This window comes from Notolepis coatsorum, assembly GCF_963971535.1.
Source record: "Notolepis coatsorum genome assembly, chromosome: 20".
In the NCBI taxonomy this organism is placed as follows: domain Eukaryota; kingdom Metazoa; phylum Chordata; class Actinopteri; order Aulopiformes; family Paralepididae; genus Notolepis; species Notolepis coatsorum.
Window position 1 is genome coordinate 70,623,939 of NC_140184.1, and position 25,520 is coordinate 70,649,458.

The following is a 25,520-nucleotide window of genomic DNA, read 5'->3' on the forward strand; positions in this document are numbered from 1 at the left end:
TTAACCAGTTGGAAACCAGGCGGACAGTAATAAAATTAGCAATCAATCAATCAATCAATTCAATAGGCCATGCTCACTTAAAACAGCGCAGCACCCAGCTGCTTCTGTCTCTCAGTCTGACTCTCCTCCGCCGTTGCAGACAGGAGTGTGTGTGTGTGTGTGCCAGACAGTGTGAGAGAGTGAGCTCTGCAGTCAGGGGCAAGGAAGGGGAAGAAAGAAAAGAGAAATTTAAAAAGAAATTGCAAATTAATCAATCAATCCGCATGGTTTTTATTTTGTTCCACAATGACTCATGACCCATCAATTACATCATCCAACATTGTTTAAAGAACTAAGACATTCGCCGTGACAGAATCTGTTTATATTTAGTCGTTATGACGCTATAAACATATCCATTTGTTAAAGATTATTGTCCGCCATCTTGTTTTTTCCTAAAGATCCCACGGAGGAGTGATTGTAATTCGGTTGTGGGCGGGTCCTGGGACCAGGAGTGTGGAATTGTGAAGAATACATACGTGTAAATTGACTGTTGGCCAATCAGAATCGAGAAATTTGCATGCCGTTGTATAATGAGCTGTACTGTATTGTACCCATTCTGCAATCTGTTAACCCTTTAATCGCCAATGATGTGTTAAGACGTCATTCCTCGCCATGCGTAATCTGCCAATGACGTTTTACAGCGTCTTTGAGATCAATATTTCAAAAATCTGTCATGGTAATCATATTTCACCGACGGATCCTTGACGGGTGCTGGGGATCTCCACTCAACTCTCCAACGGTTCAATATCGACACCTGGTGGCCGATCGCCAAACAGGAAGTGGGTAAGTGGAACCGGAAGTGCTTGGTGTCCCCCCTATTCCGTCCGTTACTCGCGATCGCTCCCGGGACTCCATCTTGACACACTGGATAATCGATCGGTTGCCATAACTCAATATCAAAAACAACGTTATTTGGACGTACATATTATTATACAACCGGAAATGGTTCATCTAGATCAACATCCCATAATAGCGAACTTTTTGCTCCACGCTGATCACCCAACGGTAAGAGGAAGCTGCGGTGAGTTTCAGCGTTTTTGATTATTATTATCCATACAAACTGCTATGATCAATATATCACCCATACTACATGATTCATTTAACGTCGGTCATTGCATTATAAACGACCCCCCCCCCCCCTCCGGTCAACATGAGATGATGAGTCATGACGTTTAGGACCTTGTACAATTGAATTTTTTTATCTGACGTCAATCGCTAGCAAACTGCATTTGATGATGTAATATATGCATAAATGGCTATAACTCACGTTCTATGAATTACTGCAGAAAACGATAAAAACATATTTATACTCTGGACGGTATTTTAGTATGAATGTGTGAATGAAAAAGTAAAACGTTCCTACACCCTGAACAATAGCTAATCGATGTTGAATGGGCCATAGTAATGTCAATTTAGCAATACAATTTAAAAAGTTATAGCCCTGCAAAGTAGGTGAACATCTCCATAGACAAATAGAGCTGGCAGGGAATGGTTTAGGATGGATATAAGCGTGGCAGAGAAAGGGTTAATAAAGTTTTCAATCAATCAATCAGACAAATGTATAGAAAAGCTTTTATTATAACCATATAACAAAATTATATTATTGTTTAATTATTTTTGTTTTATTGTTTTTTATTGTTTTTATTTTATAATGCTCATGAGTCATGATTATTGCTGAAGTCTGAGTCATACAATACTCACTGGCTTTCATAACCTAACAGACTAACTTGTCTTTCTCAAGACTTGCTTATGAGTTTTAATAAGAGAGCACTATCTCTCTCAACCAAAGCAACCAAAAAGGTACACCTGTGTCTGTTTAGCACCTGGTACACCAGAACACCTGTGTCTGTTTAGCACCTGGTACACCGTCCAGAACACCTGTGTCTGTTTAGTAGGGCTGTCTTAAATACTTCGAAGCTTCGTTCGATGGCACAAGCTTCGAACATAAAAAAAAAAAAAAAAAAAATTTCAATTTGTGTGTGTGTGTGTGCATGGGGCCATTGGGTGGGGCCGGGGGACAAATACACTGGAGGAAAGTAACCCAGCTCAGCACTGCCCAAATTATATCATCACTATTGCCTGTTTGAAGGATATCATCCTCAAACACATATACACCTACATGCCTTGTAGAATTCACCACATAAGAAAGAAAGATACTGGGATGAATAAACAAAATAGGAAATAAAATGTAGAAATGCATGCAATACATAAATAAATATGAATCTCCATATATGAAATAGAACATTTAGATAAGGTGCTACCGAGATGTTTTGGTGAGTTCTTTGTTTTTTTGTGGAAGTAGCCCTTCTTAAAAATGCATGAACATTCACTGATAATTGGTCTGTAGTGGAGTCTACAAGGTCTACATTGCCGGACCATGTAGAATCCGGACCTTGTAGACTGACATAATTCTGTGCATAGTTTAGTCTACACAGGCCATATTTCAAATAATCAAAATCTTACTTCATTCATCTTAAACATTCTTGATTTGGGGGATTGGTAGTTCCCATGAAATCTGAAGTTGTTCAAACGACAACAGCGATCCACCTTGAATTAAATCACACAGCCGAGTGAAACCTTGTTGGCTGCGTCACAGTCACGAAAGGGGCTACTTAATTAATGAATCCAATCCACTTTATTCATAGAGCACATTTAAAAACAACAAAGTTTACCAAAGTGCTGTACAAGTCCCACAACATAAGATAAAAAATTAAATAAATTAACAAAATTAAATGTTTCTTTTTTTTTCTTGAAGCTTCGAATTAAAATCGAAGCTCGGCCCCGAAGCTTCGATTGCCAAAAAAATCTTTGAAGGTCAGCCCTACTGTTTAGCACCTGGTACACCAGAACACCTGTGTCTGTTTAGCACCTGGTACACCAGAACACCTGTGTCTGTTTAGCACCTGGTACACCAGAACACCTGTGTCTGTTTAGCACCTGGTACATCAGAACACCCGTGTCTGTTTAGCACCTGGTACAGCGGGTCTGTTTAGCACCTGGTACACCAGAACACCTGTGTCTGTTTAGCACCTGGTACACCGGGTCTGTTTAGCACCTGGTACACCAGAACACCTGCGTCTGTTTAGCACCTGGTACACCAGAATACCTGCGTCTGTTTAGCACCTGGTACACCAGAACACCTGTGTCTGTTTAGCACCTGGTACAGCGGGTCTGTTTAGCACCTGGTACACCTGGTACACCCGTGTCTGTTTAGCACCTGGTACACCAGAACACCTGCGTCTGTTTAGCACCTGGTACACCAGAACACCTGCGTCTGTTTAGCACCTGGTACACCTGTGTCTGTTTAGCACCTGGTACACCAGAACACCTGTGTCTGTTTAGCACCTGGTACACCGGGTCTGTTTAGCACCTGGTACACCAGAACAACTGCGTCTGTTTAGCACCTGGTACACCAGAACACCTGCGTCTGTTTAGCACCTGGTACACCAGAACACCTGTGTCTGTTTAGCACCTGGTACAGCGGGTCTGTTTAGCACCTGGTACACCTGTGTCTGTTTAGCACCTGGTACACCAGAACACCTGCGTCTGTTTAGCACCTGGTACACCAGAACACCTGCGTCTGTTTAGCACCTGGTACACCTGTGTCTGTTTAGCACCTGGTACACCAGAACACCTGCGTCTGTTTAGCACCTGGTACACCAGAACACCTGCGTCTGTTTAGCACCTGGTACACCGGGTCTGTTTAGCACCTGGTACACCAGAACACCTGCGTCTGTTTAGCACCTGGTACACCAGAACACCTGCGTCTGTTTAGCACCTGGTACACCAGAACAAAACTTTCTACTCCTTAATGCAGATAAAACTGAGATGTTAATTGTTGGCCCCCCAAACCACAGAGGCCTGTTTCAGGACATCTCCCTCAACTTTGATACCCGTCATGTATCCCAGAGCTCCACCATAAAAAACCTCTGAGTCATTTTTGATTCCTCCCTCTCATTTAATGCACATATAAAAAATGTCAACAAAATTGCATTCTTCCATCTTCGTAATATCGCAAAAAATCGCCCCATTTTAACTCTGGCTGATGCTGAAACCCTGATTCATGCTTTTGTCTCATCACGTCTGGACTACTGTAATGCACTTTTTTCAGGCCTACCTAATTCAAGCATCAAAAATCTTCAACTCGTGCAAAATGCGGCTGCACGGATACTAACTAGAACTAGAAAATTTGATCACATCACACCAGTTTTGTCCGCCCTACACTGGCTTCCTATCCAAGCCCGATCTGACTTTAAAGTGCTACTCCTCACCTAAAAATTTTTAAATGGGCTTGCACCGCTCTATCTATCCGATCCCATCTCCCGATACTCGCCCACTTGTGCTCTGCGCTCACAAAATGCGGGGCTTCTATCGATCCCTAGGGTTAAAAAGAAATCCGCTGGCCACAGAGCCTTTGTCTACCGCGCTCCCTACCTGTGGAACAAATTACCTGCCGTCATCAGGTGCGCCTGCTCTGTCGAAGCTTTTAAATCCCTGCTTAAGACTCATCTTTTCTCTCTCTCCTTCAACCTACCCTGATCTCACCTGGTCGGGGACTGACCTTTAGATTAATCTGTCTAGTTTAGTTAGGGTACAGGGTACTACATGGTACCACTGGGTAGTTTACTACAGGGTAGTTTAGTTAGGGTACAGGGTGCTGCATGGTACTACAGGTTACTGCATGGTACTACATGGCACTACAGGGTACTACATGGCACTACAGGGTACTACATGTCTGCTCTTTTGCAGCACCACAAACATGGGAACTCTCCAACTCTTCCCCCCTCCCCCCCTTCCCTCCCCCCTTCCCTCCCCCCCTCCCTCCCCCATCTCTCTGAGTGCCCGTCTCCTGGCGCTGACTAAGGTGATGGATGCCTCGGGGTCTTGGCCAAGATTGTAGTGACTGCTCTACATGCACCTCCGAGGCCTTGGATCAGTTATTTACCGTCGTCTGTCCGTGGTCCTGTCAACTGATTAACAGTATTAACAGACTGTTAACAGATTAACAGTCAACACGGTTTCATTGCTGGGTTAAGTACTTCTATTCTATTCACATAATATGCTTACTTCATATATCTACTCCATTCACATATATGCTTACCACTTGTATCTATTGCTATGTCCGCCCACTACAATCACATGAGCTGTCTAACGCCTGTCCCGTCTCCCTGTCCCCCTATGACTTGCTGTCCTGGAGTGCTGACCGGAGTGTCGGACATCCCGTGATGAAGGCCGGGAGGTTGCGACCCCCTCTGCGTGCCCCCCTGTCTCCGGAGGTCTTGTAGTGGTGACCGGAGTGCCGGACGTCCCGCGATGATGTCGGGGAGTTCGCGACCCTCTCTGCGCCGCCCCCTATCTCCCTGTCTCCGGCTGTCCCTGAGCAATGACCGGAGTGTTGAATGTCCCGTGACTAAGACGGGGAGGACGTGACCCTCTTTGCGCCGCCCCTGTGCCTCAAATAGATCCGCTATCAGCTCTATCTTTAATCTTTCAAAATGTTCAGTTGCTATCGCTATTAGGGATGCACGATAATTATCGGGCCGATAATTATCGGGCCGATATCAGCAATTATGACGTCATCCCGATAAACTCGATAACGTTATTGATAGCTCCGATAACATAATAAATTTTTTGGTTAAAAGAAATCCGGTGTGGGTGGATTTGGATGAAGGGCGCTTGTTTTTATTATAGCCTCCTCCCGTTTTGCCAGTACTGTGGCAAAACTGATAGCGTGTGGTTTAGGAACAGGGAGTTTTTCACAAATCCAGCGCTCCCCTTCTTGGCTGTGACGTAGTCACGTTACATTCGGAGACAGACAGTCGATCTGCCAATTACGTCCCTCCGCTTGCACCCACCTCTTCTTCTTACCACCAATCAGAAGCTCTCGTTCGTTTATTTACCTCCGGATTGTCGGCCATTATTCTACTCGGAGCTATAACGTTAGCTGCTCCCCGCCAGCCACATTGACAAGTACCAGCGCTTATACATTACTGGCAAATGTCTTGTTGCACTTGTTGGCAACGAGCGTTGTCAGCATCGACTTTAGTAAAAATAGACCCAGACTTTTTTTGAGGAATTTAAACGTCGCAAACTAATCTTGTTGGCCGTTTTCTATCTCTCCTCCCTGGGTCTCTCTCTGCCTGCGCGAGCCGTGCTCTTACACACACTCACACACACACACACACACATACACACACACACACACACACACACACACACACACACACACGGGTGCTGTCGAGAGCAGAGCTGTGTGTGTGTGTGAGTGAGTAAGTGTGTGTAAGAGCACAGCCGGCTGGCTCGCGTAGGCAGAGAGAGACCCAGGGAGGAGAGATAGAAAACGGCCAACAAGATTAGTTTGCGACGTTTAAATTCCTCAAAAAAAAAAACTCCATAATTTCTCGAGTACCGATAGCAGTACCGATGACGTCGGAGCTTATAAATACTAAAAAAAAAAATATATATATATATATATACACATTTAAAAAAAAATTATAATACAATAAATATCGGTTATCGATATCGGTTATCGGCTTGAGGAGCATAAAGATATCGGTATCGGTGTCAAAAAAATCAATATTGTGCATCCCTAATCGCTATTAGCTTTATCTTTAATCTTTCAAAATGTTCAGTTGCTATTGCATGCACTCATCTGTGTTTCACTACACACATGAGTGCATGCTTACCAACTGTCCGTCTGCAACACTACTATCACCAACATCTAAAGGCGCTCCCATAGTCCAGCAGACTGTACACAGAGCAGACTCCGCGGATGTCCGCGCGGACTCTTGAGCTTTGATCTCAGCGGACAGCAGACCCACAGGTGCGACGCTCCTATTTTCTGAGGCGCGGACATCCGCGCCGCTGACTTGGTGTCACACGAACTGCATTAAATGTGACACTGCTCGAGCGATTGGTGGCGCGAGGAGAGAGATGAGCCCGTGAAGCTCTCTCTCGCTCTCCCTCTCTCTCTCTCTCTCTGTGTTTTAATCTCTCTCTCTCTCTCTGTTTTAATCTCTCTCTCTCTCTCTCTCTCTCTCTCTCGCTCTCTCTCTCTCTCTCTCTCGCTCTCTCTCTCTCTCTCTCTCTCTCTCGCTGATAATGTTCCATCTGATCTGCCAGTACAGTAGAACAGACAGAATTGTGGGAAATGTAGTAAAACTGGTGCGAGAAATGTAGGAAATAGACCGCGGACGTCCGCTGAGTTCTGCTCGACTATGAAAGCTCAAAGAGCCGCGCGGACATCCGCGGAGTCTGCTCTGTGTACAGTCTGCTGGACTATGGGAGCGCCTTAAGAAGGGAGATCCCCCCTTGAATGGCCCTTCTAAGGTTTCTCTCCTCCACACTGCCTGTGGAGCTTTTTTCCCTATTGTTAGGTTTTAGTGAGTTTTTCCTTACCATCGCGTGGGGTATGTCTGGGAGTGCTTGCATTCTTACATTTTTTATTTTTTTTGCATTCATCTAAAAATGTTTGGACCTTATGGTGTTCTTGTTCTGTTCTTGACTTAGTTATGTTTTCTTCTTGACTTGTTTAAAGACCTGTACGGCCCATGGGGACATTAACGTGTGTTGTCGGGCCTTATAAATAAATTTGATTTGATTTGATAGAACACCTGCGTCTGTTTAGCACCTGGTACACCAGAACACCTGCATCTGTTTAGCACCTGGTACACTTGTGTCTGTTTAGCACCTGGTACACCCGTGTCTGTTTAGCACCTGGTACACCCGTGTCTGTTTAGCACCTGGTACACCCGTGTCTGTTTAGCACCTGGTACACCAGAACACCGGGTCTGTTTAGCACCTGGTACACCAGAACACCGGGTCTGTTTAGCACCTGGTACACCAGAACACCGGGTCTGTTTAGCACCTGGTACACCAGAACACCCGTGTCTGTTTAGCACCTGGTACACCAGAACACCCGTGTCTGTTTAGCACCTGGTACACCAGAACACCCGTGTCTGTTTAGCACCTGGTACACCAGAACACCCGTGTCTGTTTAGCACCTGGTACACCAGGTTACACTTCTGGCAGACAATGGAGTGGGTCGACAATACACCAAGAAGAGGCTAGGGATGCACCGATCCGATATTGGTATCGGTATCTGCCGCCAATCAGTAAAATAGCTGGATCGAGTATCGGTAAAAAAAATAATATATGTATATATATATATATATATGGGTATTTTTTTTTTATAATAAATAAAATAATAAATAACCATTCAGTACATTTATAGCTATGTGTTAATTTGTTACATTTAGTTTCACTAAGTTAGGAAAATAATGTTTTAAGTCAAGTCTGTTGCCTTGCACAAAAGAATGATCCCAGTCTCTTCCACACAGTGACAGTGAGGCATACAGTTTATTAATTGAATGAAGTTTATTTTCTGTCTTTGTTTACAACAAATCAAAAACACACTTGTGATCCTTTACAATTCTTAAAAACAAAATACATCCAAATGTGTAAGATATAAAATTATACAATTAAAGGTAGTACATCGAGCCTATTATTACACCATGTAAAATTTAAAAAAATGGATCAAGCCATCTCAGATTTGTGCTGGCATGGATGTGGGGAGGTAGGAACACTCATCCACATGTTGTGGCATTGCCCCACAGTGAAGAGTTTTTGGCACAAGGTCATTTTAAGACTATCCTCTATTCTCAATGTTAAAATACCCTTATGTCCAAGAGTCTGCCTCCTGGGCATATAGGGGTAGTTGGTTGGTATACAATCAGCACTTACGCAACGCATCATTACACTAGCTGACTAGCACATACGGTATGTCAGTTAAGCGTACAATCATGATGAACTGGAAGATCCAAAAGCCAAATTGTTTCTGCATGGACACCTGGATGAGGGATTTCATGGATCTATTGTCAATGGAACGAGCAGCTTCAACACTCGCTGAACATGACCATGGAGAGGACGGTCCCTGGATCTATATAAGGACATATTTGGAGAATAGTTATGACTGAAAGTAGAAGTGTTTGATCTGCACCCCCCCCCATTTTGTTAGTGTGTTTTGTCTGTATTGTACTGTTTGTGAGTTTTGTTTTGTCTGTATTGTATGCAAGTTTATTTTTATTGTACTGTTTCTGAGTTTAGTTTTGTCTGTATTGTACTGCATTTATGTTTAGCTGTTTTGTGTTTCAAACTATTAATAAAAAATATATATATATATTTTAATTAAAACATTTTTTATTTTTATTTTTTAAACATGGATTAAATATATAAATATATATATTTATTTATTTTTACTTTTTTGTATAAAAGAAATTGGACAGTGGGTATCGGATCGGTATTGGTATTGGCCGATACCCAAACCAAGGTATCGGTATCGGGACTGAAAAAGTCGGATCGGTGCATCCCTACAAGAGGCTACTCTGATAACTGTGCAGATACTTTATGGGACAACAAAAAGGTCTAGATGCAAGACAGACTACCTGTCGTCCCAACAACATTTACACGTAGTGGACTGGACGCTTTTATCCAAATCGACTTACAAGTTACAAGTCAGCATGAAGGGTACAACTCTGGCAGCTAAGGGCAAGTAAAATTGTTCGTCAAACAGTGTCGAACTTGAGTGCTATGGTCTTGTGTGCATAGTAGTATAGACATATTAGCATAGTAGGTAGTAGTATAGGCATGGTAGATTCCTTAGTAGCAAAGTGCATAATAGTAAAAGACAGTACAAAGGTTAGTAGTTATAGGCCTGGCCTACACCTACTGGCTTATAAGAAACTAAATACTCTATACACAGGTATCTCCATCCACTTTGTGTGATGAATGGGCTTTAAAGAGCGTGTGTCCTGCTAGCAAAGTAAGTGCCTATGAGTGAGGAGTGCTGGTGAAAAGAGAGCGACTATGCTGGACAGGTGACCGTGTTGCAGAGCTTTTCCTCAAAGAGACATCATCGCTCCTCTGCACGTTTTTCCATCGCCTCATAGAGAGGTCTTGGCTCCAGTTTTCCAGAGAACTGGAAAATCTATGACAGTACCTGCTATTAAAGCACATGTCTATATAGTTCATATGTCATTGATAACTGTGACAGTATCAGAGATTTAATAAAAATACAAATGTATTCAGTACTTGCTATTAAAGCACATCTACTATAGTTTGTATGTCATTCATAACTATGACAGTATCAGAGATTGAATAACAATCTTAAATGTATTCCTGTACTTGCTATTAAAGCATGTCTACTATAATTCATATGTCATTCATAACTATGACAGTATCGGAGATTGAATAACAATTAACACTGGTCATTTAAAAGCCAAATGAGAGCACAAGAGTACAAAATGGAAGGTAAATAAACTGTTCATAGTATTGTCACAACATGTCGTGCCTTTCCTACCAATATGGCACTATGCCATAAACACGGCTCATCAACAACGGTTATTTGCAGACCAAGAAGTCTGGTATGATCATGTAATGGAGTGCTACGGATATACAGATTTTGCCAAAATGAGGAAGAGGATCAGGGAACGTGCAACTTTCACACAATGGAATACAAAGAATAAGAGACAATTCACACCAAAATGAGGAAGAGAAACATAAAATTATGCATTATGGTAAGATAAATAAAGATGGTTAGCCTATTCATTTAGGTAGAAAACAATTAAGTCAAGAAAGAGATTCAAGAGTATCAACACAGAGATGATCCATACAGCCTACTCTTACTAGTACTAGTACTCTACTCTACCAGTACCTATCCTACCTACTCTTACTAGTTACACTGCTGGCCAGTATGACTACTACCATACTGTCTTTATACCTGTATCACTGTACATATATATTACAACTCTGTGCATACATCCAGTAGTACTAATTAATATATTTTATAGTCTAATCACCTGTACATTGTATATTAATATTACTATTGCACTTTACTGTTACATTTGCACTCTGGTTGGATGCCAAACTTATTTCCGTTGTACTTTGTTGTACTTACTTACTTCGTTGTGGTGTATAATTACAATACATTTGAATCTAATCTAATCTACAGAATCGATAAGGAAGAGACCTTCAGAAAGAAATTCAATGTGGAAGCAGGGGCAGAAGAAGAGGGTTGTGCACAAACAATTCCAGAGGCCTTGGGGCAAATGTCTGCAAAAAGGCACATCCCCACAAGTACTAGTGGGTCCTCACTTCTGTTGATTTTTGAGAGGATTCCAATTTCCAGCTATTACCCAGGGTAACTAAATCAGGACTGCAGTTCTGGGTTGTACAGTCAAAACATGTACATTCAAAACACTTCAGACTATCAGGTTCAACAGTAGAGCATAAGTTATTCAGCACTGTACTACTGTCACTCCTCAGGACCATCGTATATACACACACACACAAGCCAGAGTACTTATTCAGTCAAATACAACCTCACAGCAATGTTCACAAATATAAAATGAAGGGATGCTTGCAATAGTCATATGCTGCTCCCATATCTGAAATCCAGCTCACTGGAAAGAACATTGTACAGAGTCATACTTGCATACTTAGTTGCTACATTTACATACTGTATAGGCGTAGCTGTTCTACATTGTGGGTAATGAAGGAAAAAAACTTGGCTTTCTGCTCCGAGTTTTTATCCAAGTAACAGTTTGCTTGACAGAATGACACTAAGCACAATGTCAAGTCACTGTTCTTAGGACTAATGCATAAAATGCTCACCTGGAAGTAACTTTGCCTCCAACTTCTTGATTGGTGGCTGAGGATTTTTCTTCACATCAGTCTGGAAATATCAGAGAAAAGATAACATTAGCATTATAGACCTTAAGGGTTCATTAAATGATAGATCATTACACTGTTACTGAACACTGGCTACATTTACATACTGTATAGGCGTAGCTGTTCTCCTAGTCTTCCATTTAATATTGTATTGCCATCATACGTTAACACATTAACTGCCACGCAGTTTGCCCGTCTCATACCACTCTCTGCCACCACTCTAAGCCTATCGAGATGTTCACCTTCTTTGCAGGGCTATAACTTTTTTTAAATTGTATTGCTAAATTTACATTACTATGGCCCATTCAACATCGATTATCTATCGTTCAGGATGTAGGAACGTTATACTTTTTCATTCATAGATTCATACGAAAATACCGTCTAGAATATAAATATGTTATCGTTTTCTGCAGTAATTCCTAGAACGTGAGTTATAGGCATAAACGCATATATAGATTATCAACTGCCGTTTGTTGCCGATACACGTTATATAAAAAATTTCAACTGTACATGATCCTAAACGTTAAGACTAATCACGCGCGGATGAACGGGGGGGGGGGGGGGGGGTCGTTTATAATTCCGTGATCGTCAGTAAATGCTTTATGTAGTATGGGTGATATATTGATCAGAGCAGTTTGCATTAATAATAAAAACAAACACTCACGCTGAAAATGACGTCAGCATCCTCTTACCGTTCGCCGATGAGACTGGAGAAAAAAGATCCCACTTATTTGACGGTGATCTACTCTATCCATTTCCGGTTTGTATAATAATAATAAACACCCAAAACATATCGATTATTGAGTTATGGCAGCGATCCATATACACGATGTGTGTCTAGAGTCCCGCAACAATATGCGAGTGCCGGACGCATTTGCCCGGTGCACCGAGATCACCAGAGATCCATTTCCGGTTGTAACTCGCCGATCATCCACCAGGTGGCAGTATTGAAGCGAGTTGTACAGGCTCCCACTGCATCAGACCAGGCTCCGTGAGGGCATTCTGAATACCATGGCGAAAAAATGAAATATGATCTCAATAACGTCGTACGCCGTGGAATGGCAGAATTAGCATGACCATGAAACACGTTGTACAACGTTTTTGGCGCAGGGTGTGTTAATGAAGTCTGTCATTCAAACACCAGAGGGTGGAGATATAGAATAGAGAAATCGGCTGTAGATAAAGAGAAGGGTTTGCCACGCAAAGTTCTTATGAGGAAGTCTAGAGAGGGGGATACTCTGTGTGCTTTACATACAGCACAAATGAAAATATGGACCACTAGCCTAGTTTAAAACTCAACAGCTAGGCTAGCTGGTCCATACCAGCTTCCATTAATTTGTGCTAAGCTAGGCTAGCTTGCAGCGGATAGCTTTCTACTGAACGCACAGAGAGGAAATTGGTATCTATCTTTTTGTGATTCTGGAGAATATGGTCAGCGCATTTCCCATAATGTTGGCATGTTCCTTAACGCAATGGAGGCCAAACCCGAAATAAGTCAGGTTAACCCGCCATGCGTTGGGCGCCAGACCCGAGATTTCTCGGGTTTTGGTCGTTTATTCGATATTTTTATTCATTATTCATCCAGGGACCTTGGTGTTACCATAGGCATAGGGAATGAGTGAGGTTGCCAAAGTGCAATACCGGCCACATCCAGCTAGACGGCGGTATCGAGCACCCTTTGTAACCTTGTATCTTGGCCTGTGTAATGGCCAAATGTCTTCGGTTTCATTTTTCCTTGTCGGGCGAGGGGAGCGGTTCTCCCGGTTCCATTGAAGCGGGTCAAATATCCCCGATCCATATGTTGTGGTGGGTTATGCCGTCAACAAAATGGACATTGGATGTACCAGATGGCGATCAAACAATTGGAATATTATTTTTGGAATACTCCCGATCACAGGTAAGGACGATCTGACGTAAATTTTTGCTTGATCCTGCAATGCTTTTATACCGATCGGGCTGATAAGCATTTTTAGTGTTCAATACGAATGCCGTTACTGACAATCAAATAATCAGAAACGACCCCCCCCCCCTTTCATGCATTCATGATGGAACATAATACCTATGATATAGATTTGATTTCGGAATAATAGCGTGTACAGGCAAGAAACGGCAACGTCTATAGTGGAATTGACATATAAGGCTATAACTCAGCATTTCATGAATTACCCTAGACTGCTCTAAAACCATACTTATATTCACCACGGTATAACACTATGGATTGTATGGATGGAAAAATTCATTATTTTTCACATATTGAACGATAGATAGGTGGTGTCAAATGGGCCATAGTATTGTATCCATAGCTATTAGTGATGCACGATATATCGGCCGCCAATATGGCAGTTTTTCGATATATCGGCCGATATGAACAGATATAAAAAATAGATAAATTAAAAAAAATATTATTATTATTATTTTTATACTTGTTTTGGCCTTAAATAGTTTCAAAATATCAGTCATTTCTGAAAATAAGTTACAAAAGTACAAACAAAAAATGTTTTGGAAAATAGCTCTTTATTTGATTATCATAAAAAAGTGTTTTCTATACAGAGATATCGACATGGGTAAACATCGGTATCGGCCAGAACAGCAATATTAATATCGGTTATCGGTATCGGCCACAATTTTCACATCGGTGCATCACTAATAGCTATAACATAGAATATAGTTATACTAGGGCTGGGCGATAAAACGATAACGATAACTATCGCGATAAATTATTTCCTCGAAATAAACATGAAACGTGGTCGCAAAGTTTCGATATATCGATTTTCCAAGCTTGGCTCCGTTCAGCCTCGGCTCAACACACTCACTAACAACAACCAGCGTTACGTGATGACGTGCTTACGCACAACAGCTAACAACCAATCAGTGAAGGAGATGGCCGAGACCCGGAAGGAGGTAGGACTCACTCAACAACAAGGCTTGCTAGGCTAATTAGCTTGCACGCCGTTGTTTTATATATTTACGTGCCGAGTATGTGTGTGTTTTGAATTCTGAGGCCACGTGTATGGTAGTGTGGGATATACAGTGGACGCCGTTTCAATATATTGTGGCGGAAGAGAGTATTTTAGTGTCATATTTAGCACATTGTCATGGAATACATCGCTTAGAACCAACAGGCTGGCTAGGATAACTAGCTTGCACGGCACTGTTTTATATATTTACGTGCCGAGTATGTGTGTGTTTTGAATTCTGAGGCCACGTGTATGGTAGTGTGGGATATACAGTGGACGCCGTTTCAATATATTGTGGCGGAAGAGAGTATTTTAGTGTCATATTTAGCACATTGTCATGGAATACATCGCTTAGAACCAACAGGCTGGCTAGGATAACTAGCTTGCACGGCACTGTTTTATATATTTACGTGCCGAGTATGTGTGTGTTTTGAATTCTGAGGCCACGTTTATGGTAGTGTGGGATATACAGTGGACGTCGTTTCAATATATTGTGGCGGAAGAGAGTATTTTAGTGTCATATTTATTGTCATGAGATACTCCGCTTGTCGGCTAACGTGCGCAGACTGATGACGACATCAACTCGACTTGAGACATTCGCAGCAGCATAAGAAGTTAATTAAACTTGACGGACATTATATCGACGATAATTATCGATATCGAATTATATGAAAATAATTTTATAATTTTATCGCGATAACGTTTTTGGTCATATCGCCCAGCCCTAAGTTATAGCTCTACAAACAAGGTGACGCACTCGTATCTTTTAAAGCGCGGCCTAGCTACAGCGGGCCCCGACTAATAGCTGGCGCTGAATGAGTTAAAAGGCTGGCCCTATTTTATTTTGCTATTTACCATTATTTATTAATATATTATTTATTTTTAATTCACGTTTTCATTTTGAATACCTTTATTTAGGCTATTAAAAGGTCCCATGTTTTGCTATTCCTTTCACTATTTGGGCAATGTTACACAATTCCTGTGAGTCTATGGAACACATCTGTACGTTTTTTTTTCAAAAAAAAAATCATTGTTTTGTATTTCTAATCAAGTACTATAAAGCAGCATTTTTCCACTTCAAGATTTCAAGCTGTTTTGGGCTGGGCTCCGCCCATAAGCGCTTTGAGTGACAGTCACCCACACAGCATGATACATGTATACGAGAGAGCGAGAGAGAGAGAGCGAGTGAGAGATAGGATATATCGCTCCGTGCGCGCATGCGCTGTGTGAGCGGCTCGAGCGATTGTGTGTAAACTGCAGGTGGACTGTGGAGAGCGAGAGGGAGAGAGAGGGAGGATACATCGCTCCGTGCACGCTGTGTGAGCGGCTCGAGCGATTGTGTGTAAACTGCAGGTGGACCGTGGAGAGAGAGGGAGAATACATCGCTCCGTGCGCACGGCTCGAGCGATTGTGTGTAAACTGCAGATGGACCGTGGAGAGAGAGGGAGGATACATCGCTCTGTGTGCGCGTGTGCGCTGTGTGAGCGGCTCAAGCGATTGTGTGTAAACTGCAGGTGGACCGTGGAGAGAGAGAGGGAGAGTCAGGGACAGGGAGACCACTTCTGCATTATTCCCACTGCTCCGTTGTTGCGCGAATTGTTGATTCTCTGTCGGCACCTGCGCACGTCAACCCCGTTTGAGGAAGTGTCAGTATTTCCACTCGCTCTGTTGTTGAGCGAATTGTTGATTGTGGGCGGTGGTGACTACAACCAGTGCCTTATTCACGTCAGCAAAACAGTCAAATCAGAATGGCTTAGTTCAGTGAGGAAGGATATCGTGAACTCGAGACTGGACTGATGAGCCAAAATTAGAATTAGAGACGCAGACCCCATTGATACAAACCCCCATTGCTAGAAAACAATGCTAAACACTGGAAAGGGCAATTTATAAGACAGGGGACCTTTAAGTTAAAAGGGGAACTACGTCCAATTTCAGAATTCATTTAGCTAAATCATTAGCCTTGGTGGCTTCAAGATGCATTGCCCAATTGCCTAGCAGCAACCGTAAGTCACCACATTTGACTGAAATACCATAATAACATTATGTGCCACTTGTTTTCTGAACGGTTTTACCATTGTGATATACAGCATATGAGGACTAATTCCACTTATTTTTCAGACACTGTATTAAGGCACAATATAATTTTTCAGGGGGGGGGATCCCTTTCAGGAAAATAAATGCACCTCAGATATTAGAATAATATATTAAATAACTTCAACATCTTTCAGCTATGGTAAAGATTATGAAAGAATAAGGGTGCCTTGATTTTTGACTGACTTGGAACCCACATGTCAAAAAGACTGGTATGGTCCTAACTAACTGAATAAATATAGTTTGTGGTATTGTGGTGGGGAAAAGGTCATACAGCTTAGTAATAGATAAACAAATAGTTAAACATATGACAGCATTGCATACAAAATGTCTAAGCTGACAAGTAATGTAAACAAATTATGAACCTTGTAATGTATCAACAACACTGATTTATGAGTTTAATTAACAAAAAAGTACAATATACTGGATTGATAGCCGTCAGTATGGCGCACAGGGAAGCCTACGGGCTCCCGGTTGGGCCAAATCACTTTAACGACACTCACCTGTACGGGTGGAAGGTAGGATTTAAAGGTTGGTTTCAAGGGTTTCACAGAAAACATTGCTGAACCTTCTGGGTGAGATTTCCTAATGACACAACTGGGCTTCGCTGGTGTCAGCCAGGGGGAAAATACGTCGTCAAAGTTATATATTTAGGACAAACAAAGCTGCCACCCAGTTGGATCAGAAAAGAAGTCCGTGACGGTTGGACTTCTCATCCGAGTAGAAGGAGCTGCATCTCGGTCGGTCCACACTCCACAGGCAGCACGAGCTCACAGGGAAGAGTTGTCACAACTTTGCTATATGATGATGCAGATGTTAGCTTCGCTAGTGTGGTGGCTAGCTAGCAACGAGTCATCAATGTTGGTTGAACTTCGTAAACACCACAGTCAAGCTGAAATAAGACGACGCTGAAAGAGTTATCAGCTAATTTACTGGCACGCTTTTCCGAGTGCATCTTCTCTGTTTGTTACCGTAAATGCTTGGAAAAAAACTCCCCGAGCATTTGAACAATTCGACCCACACAAACAGTGCTTTTTCGTTGCGGACTTAGCTTAGCTAACGGCCATGTTTACGTTGCTGGAGTTGAGCTGCAGGGTGTTTGGGAAAAAAAGGTCAAGCGAATGACTACAAAACAAAACGACACAAATAGCTTTGCTCATTTCAGCTGAGCTGTATTCACTCCGTATCACTGAACCATTAAGACGCACTTAAATCAAATGAACATGTAAACGGAGTGCTGATCTCCTCGCGACTGGTCTCGTGTGTCTGTGTCTACTACCAGTACGGTACCTACTGAGTTGCTCATATCCGCAAAACTGGACTTAACCTTGTAATCTTGAACCGAGGGGAGATGGCCCGACGAGAGAGAAGGAGGCGTCCAAACTTGAGAATTACATGCTACATTCAGGTGCTCCTCGTAAACCCGTGAACTGTTAAATTATAACAAGATTTGGTTGCTATTTTAGGTCGAAAAGTTGCAAAGGTATTACAATAACACAACCAAACAAACCTGTATAGGCCTATGCATAAAATACTTAAACTATGATTAATTGAAAATGGGGGACCCTGATGTAAACAAGACTAAAGTCTTTCTCTGGTCTGCATCCCCTTAACAATTGTATGTATTGAGCTGTACTGTACCCATTCTGCAATCTGTTAATAAAGTTTTCAATCAAAGGTACTAATAGATCACTTTATTTTTTTTCATCCACAGAGCATCTAGAAAGGTGTGAAATAAAAGTATTGCTTTTCCCCCAAACAATGAATTTTGCAGGTCCAAAATGAATGTTGTTTACATGTTGCAGACACTATGAATTGAAAATGGGGGACCCTGATGTAAACAAGACAAACGTCTTTCTCTGGTCTGCATCCCCTTAACAATTGTATGTATTGAGCCGTACTGTGTACCCATTCTGCAATCTGTTAAATAAAGTTTTCATGCATTCCCCTCCCGACTTCCCATTTCCCCCATGTGGAATGCACTTGGAAAAATAAACATGCTCTAGTCTGACATCTAGTGGCTGAATGTTATCTCTATAGCACCTTTAAATATAACAAAGATAATACAAATATTAATAAAACACAATAATGTGCCTTCTAATAAACCCAGACACTCTTTTGGCAAATTATTTTTGTAGGCCTACATGACACTATTGCATATTCATATACCATTGATAATTAGGCTACACACTATGTTTTATTGATCTTTTATTTGCAGAAAGTATCTCTGATTTACCAAAAGCTAGGAACTGTAAAATGTGAATTAAAGGGGTACTACGCCTGATTTAAGAATCCATACATATTAATCTTATGGTCTAAGTCAGTGAATGAACATAAACAACTTCCTTAAAAGAAAGATTTAACTAGGTAATTTTTAACACATGGTTACATTTATGCCAGACATAACAATGTTTATAAAACATACATTTAAGTCTACAACCAGTTAAATGTTTACAGCAAAGACAATACTGCTCTGCTGTAAGTAACAAGACAATCCAACAGAGAGACATTTTCCAAGTTATGTATTATACACACACATACATACACAGCTTTGCGTGGCTATTACCCCTCCTACAATTTCAATGCAAGCCTCAGACCAGTAAAATAAAATGAATTATATGTCATATTTGCTGTAGTCTAGGTTGGTGTTGAGTAATGTAATAGTCTATTCAATTGATGAATACACAAAATTCCCACATTGTTATTTTGTAAATGCATCCTGCATAATGGAAGGACCTCTTTAAATACTATAGTATATTTGTGAATATTACTGTGTGATCATAAATCAAATCAAATTTATTTGTAAAGCCCGCAATCACAGGTTAATGTTCCCATGGGCTGGACAAGTCTTATTTAAACAAGTCAAGAAGAAACATCACAATAAATCAAGAACAAAAAAATCATGAAATCCAAAACAACACTCACAGACATACCCCAGTGAAGGTAAGGAAAAACTCACTAAAAACCTAGCAATAGGAAAAAAGCACCACAGGCAATGTGGAGGAGAGAAACCTTAAAAGGGCCGTTCAACGGGCGCCCAAGTGGCGAACCATGTAATGCGTCGCGAAGCGGCCGACCCGGGTTCAATTCCCGGACCCGGCATCCTTTGCCGAATGTCTTCCCCCCGCTCTGTCTCCCGTTCTTCCTCTCTCTCTCTACCGGACTGCCCGGTGGTAAAAACAATAAAAAATCGACCAAAAACATAATAATAAAAAAAACGGCAGTTCAAGGGGGTATCCCCCTTCTTGGATGTCGGTGATAGTAGTGTTGCTAAGGATGATCGGTGGGTGGAGAATAAAACAGGCGAAATATGTACATGCAATAGCAACTGGGGTACATCAGAAAATGTTTGAAAGATTTAAATAGAATAGAGCTAAGAACAGCAACAACAAGAGAGAAAGCATAGGGAGACGAGCACTAGTGTGATAATACTAGATAATACACACAAAAAAAGGCTAAGTGTCGAGGCTCGGAGCTCAAAATATCAGTCATATTCCGTTTGCACATGAGTATGTATTCCGTTCGGATCCGTTTGACGTATGGGTGCGACAGAGTGGATCACATCAACTTGGCCATCACCACGGGGCATCCACCACCTTGGTCATCACCACGAGACATCCACTCACAGAGAGACGGAGACTGGGACAGGCGTTAGACAGTTTGCGTGTTTGTGGTGGGCGGACATAGCAATAGATACATGTTGTAGTAAGCATATGTTTTTTAGAATAGATGCCGTACTATTTCCCCTAAAATACTAATTTGTGATGAAAAAGATAATAATATATATAATAAATTACTGAACGACTATAAATGTTTTGATGACCAAGACCTAACAACTGATGGACTACCTTCAGTCAGCCCTTGGACAGTGATTGAGTGGGCCTGTACACACCACTTATTGCTTCACAGCAGCCTGTGTGTTTCACTGAGATGTGCCAGTGACTCCTAGGTTATTCAAGCAATCCGAGAATTCAGATCCAACTTGGATTTGTAACATGGAAAACCTCAATATTGTGACTGCGGCCATGTTATTTTCCCCTTTTGCTTTTTAATGGAAAGCAGATCTATGACTGGCAATGTCACTAACTCTGTACTTATATTGTAATCATAACTACCTACCTCAATCTATAGTTTATCCATATAACACTGTATGGTAGCTATGTACAATACTGTACATACATTTATCTATATCTGTATGAATATATCTGCATATATTCCTGTTTACATACCCACACACTGTATATACTTTATATATATTACTATATCTACTCTGTTATACCACTGGATAGTATGGCTTACTACCAGTGTATCTGTGTATTACTGTACATACATTAGATTAGCACAATTACTCAGTAGCTTTGTTATATCTATTCCATATAATCACTTGTTACATTGTATATTGTTTTGCACTTTACTGTTATCTTGCACTCTGGCTAGATGCAAACTTATTTTCATTGTACTGTATTTGTGCTGTAACAAGGATGATACATTTGAATCTAATCCACTAGAAACTCAGTGGCATGACGTTTAATCTATTTGAGAACGCGTTGCATCTATGACAACACTTTGACCATGTTCCAATATTGTTGAGTAGGTTGCCATAGCATAGGGCATAAAAAGACAGGACATTTTGGGAGCTATTCAACACATACAGTAAGATAATGGTAATGATGACCCACTGCAAGGTAGTGGAAAGGAAGTGACCAAAACACAGAAAATATATATTTTTGGGTATAAAATCAAGTTTATTTCACAAACATTTGTAAATAGTAGATATCTGCAGTGAGGAGGATGAAACTAATATCTCACAGCCTTGTATTATAGCTGACCTCTGACTGGGTTGATCCACATTTCTGGCGCAGTGGTGGTTGGAGGGTATTTTGGTTTTGGTTCCACATACAGTGCATTCCTGTTCTGGTCCCGGATATGGTTCTAGTGCAGAACACACCAACCAACAGTGTTCTTATTTAGATCCTTTATTAGAATATGTTTGTATTTTGAGGGCAAATTAAGCAAAATCAGTTACTTTAATTTGATTTTTTTTCTACATTTATTTTAGTGGAGGTAAAAAAAAAAACGGAACAAAATATACACTGGTGGTGGCATTCTGAATGTATAGGGTAAACAGATAAGCTAAGATACATAAAGAAAAGTCAAAACACACTAAATGCCATGGATCAATTTGGTAGAACATCCCCACCCTTCAGGAAGCACACCTCTACAGCAGCCGAGGAGCAGCCAACGCTCTGGCAACGGCACCGGGTTCTTCAACCAGCGTGAATCAGTGAGCCTTCTTGGCCGAGCCGAAGCCCGAGAAGCCCATGACTGCGGCCATCTCGTCATCCTCCTCAAAGTCCACGTCCTCCTCCGCCCTCCTCTTCCTCTCTTTCTGCTTCTCCTTCTTGTACGCCTTGGCTTTCTCCTCCTCCTCCCGGAGCTCCTTCATGCGCTCCTCGAAGTCATACTCCTTCTGTTTCTCCTCCATCTTCTTCTTGTTGTTCTCGAAGCGCTTCTTCACCTGGTCCAGCGAGGAGCGCTCCACGCGCATCGACATGCCCAGGTTCCTCTGGTGCTTCTTGCCGTTGATGTGGTCCAGGAAGTTGATAGAGTCCTTTACCACACAGTCGCAGACGTTGCAGTAGTAGCCGCCCATCTCGGCCTGGGGCGTGGTCTTTGTGATGACGATGGTCTTGCCCAACTTGGACTCCAGATCCACCTTGTAGTCTCTGTGGCGCAGCATCTCCCTCTTGACCGGAGGCACCATCTTCCCGTCCTTCTTGTCTCGCTCCTCCGTGAGGCGTTTCTGTGCCATTTCTTCATACTTGTCTTTGTCCCACTTCCGACGGAAGTCATTTTTACTATTGGACCCGCTTCCCGACCCGCTTCCCGATGCCATCTTGTTTCTGGAATCAAAGGGGGGGGGGGGGGGGGGATCATATTCAATAGGTTATCAACAAACATGTCAGGGATTCACAACTTTTTTTTAAGCACTTGACCATTAGTTATTCACTCATGGTTAGCCACTCTGACCCTACAGGCAATGTACTTTGTGGAAGATCAGTTAGTGTTGCATCTATAATTCTATAGGACACCGTGTGTGTCGTCTTTTGTCAGAAGTGAGTAGTGACCCCAATGTTAAAAATCACATGAAAAAGTGTGTTCTTGTGTTTGATGGACATGGTGCCACACATGAGGTGTCTATGTAGTGCACCTGTGAGACATGTATTGTGATATTCGGCTGTACCAATAAATCTGACATGACAAATAAAAAATTGTACTTTTACTGAAGTCAAAAAGTCGTTTTTAATTTCATAATATAACCACATTGAGTGATTTTATAGGGAATATTCTAGGGACACAATTTCTACAGCAGGAACATGGGTCCCACCCATTGGAAATGCTGAACCTATGTTATAATGGATGTATACAAAATCCATTATCTGCAATTTTATCAGGGGTCAACACTCGTGAATAACGGCAGTCTTACAAATGTTTTGTTATGCTGAATATGTCAACATCACCGTTCCAGGTTTTCTAATGTTAGCTAAAATTTTCAAATACGTTACTTCCAGCTAACTTTACCATGCTGCATTACTTTACCTGCTAACTTTGTATAGATAGCATAGCGTTAATGCATGTGAATGACCGTAGCCTAGATTTTTTTCTTCATAATCACATTTTTATCTTATCTTTGCACACTATGGCAAGCAGAGGATTCTCTCTAGTTTTGGGTGATAATAACGTTAGCTGGCCAAAAACGGTCTCTTTCAGCATTAGCTAAGATGCTATATTTAGCTAACAACAGCAACACCGTGTCCATGTCTGGCTTGTTTACTAGTTGATCAGATATAATTATCCACTGTTCCCTGCATTTAAAATTACCTTTCACAGTCTTTTTTCTTGTTCGTGGATTGCGTGGTACCACTACTAGACACTTTTTAGATATCCAGTAATGCTATCTTACTTTTCACCAAAGGATATTTTCAAGCTCTTTGGTGAGGAGACAGGTCCTTCTCACTTCCTGTAATGCGTCACGTGAACTACACACGGCACGACATTGGCCCCATAGACCTGGGGAGTCACATGATCGTTTTAAGACCCGCCTGGTTCCAGACCAAAAAGAAATCATTAAAAAAAATCAATTATGATCTTTTACCATAGGAGTTTTTCAAGTTAGCGGGTTTATATGTTTCAATTTATTCAATCGTCTGGTATTTGACAGGAGAAAAGTTGAGCATAATTAATAATAATTAAATCTAAATGTTTACATCTGAGAAAAACAAGAAAAAAGTAATAATGGGTACAAAACTGTGTACCTAATGCAACTGATTACTTGTTTTCATGGTAACTACTACAATACCCATATATGCCTTGTTTGAAGACCAGTCGCGAGCGAATGCTTTGGAGCTGACATTATGAAACAAAATAGTCAAAACAACAGACAGAATACAATATTGGAATTATATACTCATGATTACCTTACTCTTTTGTTTTTAAATGCCCTGTTTGAAACTTCTTCTGCTATAGGATGGCTTAGAGTAGACGACAGAGTACAGCAACTTGCAATGGGCCTGGTCTACAAGATACACCAAGATACCCATGTACCTGTCAAAATACTTCCTAAAGGTCAGTGAAGTCCACAACCACAACACCAGAGGGAGCTCCACAAATCATGTTAAACCCAGATTCGGCTCAAACAAGGGACTAAACATGTTTCGCAATTATGCCACAATAATGTGGAACGCCTTCCACAGCCGTAAAGGAATGTGAATCCCTATCCTCCTTCAAAACCGCTCTCACAGCACCTACGGGTGGCTGCAATTAGAAACTGGCCCCTGGTAAATGTCAAAATCCCACCCACCCAACCCCCTCCAATGTACAGTTTCTTCCCCTTCGGATGTATATATTTTATATGATCTCTTTTTCTTACACAGTAGGCCTACTGCATATTTGTATGTCATAAATGTCTTGATGAATTGAAAATGGAGGACCCTGATGTAAACAAGACGAAAGTATTTTTCTGGTCTTATATCCTCTTAGCAGTTGTTAGTATTGAGCTGTACTGTAGTGTACCCATTCTGCAATCTGTTAATAAAGTTTTCAATCAATCAATCAATCAATCTCATAGTTTTAACTAGAAAGGTGTGCTCAGTGGAGCGCAAATCTCCGCCAGGCAGCTGCATAGACCAATGACGGTAGATCTCCCTGCATAGGAGATACTACATGCCCTACTGGGGCCTTCATGCCCAGTATTAAACTTTATTCATTACACACATTGACAATGTCGTCATGCAGCGACACACACATGCAATGGGCGGCACACACAGGAACACACACATGTAATTTCTTTGGGTCGCCGATGAAATTTCGTCTCTGCGCTTGACCCATCCTGTCGTCCTTCCCCCCCAAGGGCAGCCGGGAGCAGACATGGGCTGCAGCGTGGGGCCGCACCCGGGGACCATTCCAAGTGCTCCTGTCCGTCTTCGTCAGGGACATGACAGCGTTAGCCATCTGTTCTGCATGTCTTTCCATTGGGTTTATATTCTGGAAGGGAGAACATGCAAACTCCACACAGAAAGGCCCGGGAGATACCCCACCTGGGTACCTGGCAACGCGGCAACCTGGTCCCCAAGCGGGAATCGAACCCTGGACCTTCTAGCTGTGAGGCGACAGTGTTAACCACTACACCATTGTGCCGCTACAACC

The 25,520-nt window shown here is 41.8% G+C and overlaps 2 protein-coding genes across 2 annotated transcripts in view; both read right to left on the reverse strand.

Annotated features, from left to right (window-relative positions):
* Positions 1 to 18,091, reverse strand: part of mtmr10 (myotubularin related protein 10) — a 122,139-nt gene extending 104,048 nt beyond the window's left edge. Inside the window, exons 1-2 of the mRNA XM_084337493.1 lie at positions 17,318 to 18,091; positions 11,710 to 11,770 (exon numbers count right to left, since the gene is read on the reverse strand). Coding sequence (XP_084193619.1) covers positions 11,710 to 11,770; positions 17,318 to 17,374 — 118 coding nt within the window. The 5' untranslated portion in view covers positions 17,375 to 18,091. The remainder of the gene's footprint in view (positions 1 to 11,709; positions 11,771 to 17,317) is intronic.
* A 3,447-nt stretch (positions 18,092 to 21,538) lies between these two features.
* On the reverse strand, positions 21,539 to 23,838 carry LOC311247048 (zinc finger matrin-type protein 2). The gene is made up of 2 exons (XM_084337341.1): positions 23,697 to 23,838; positions 21,539 to 22,717 (listed from the first exon to the last, which is right to left on the reverse strand). The coding sequence occupies exon 2, from the start codon at positions 22,708 to 22,710 to the stop codon at positions 22,096 to 22,098; it is 615 nt and encodes a 204-aa protein (XP_084193467.1). The 5' UTR covers positions 22,711 to 22,717; positions 23,697 to 23,838; the 3' UTR covers positions 21,539 to 22,095.
* Between the last annotated feature and the right edge of the window lie 1,682 nt (positions 23,839 to 25,520).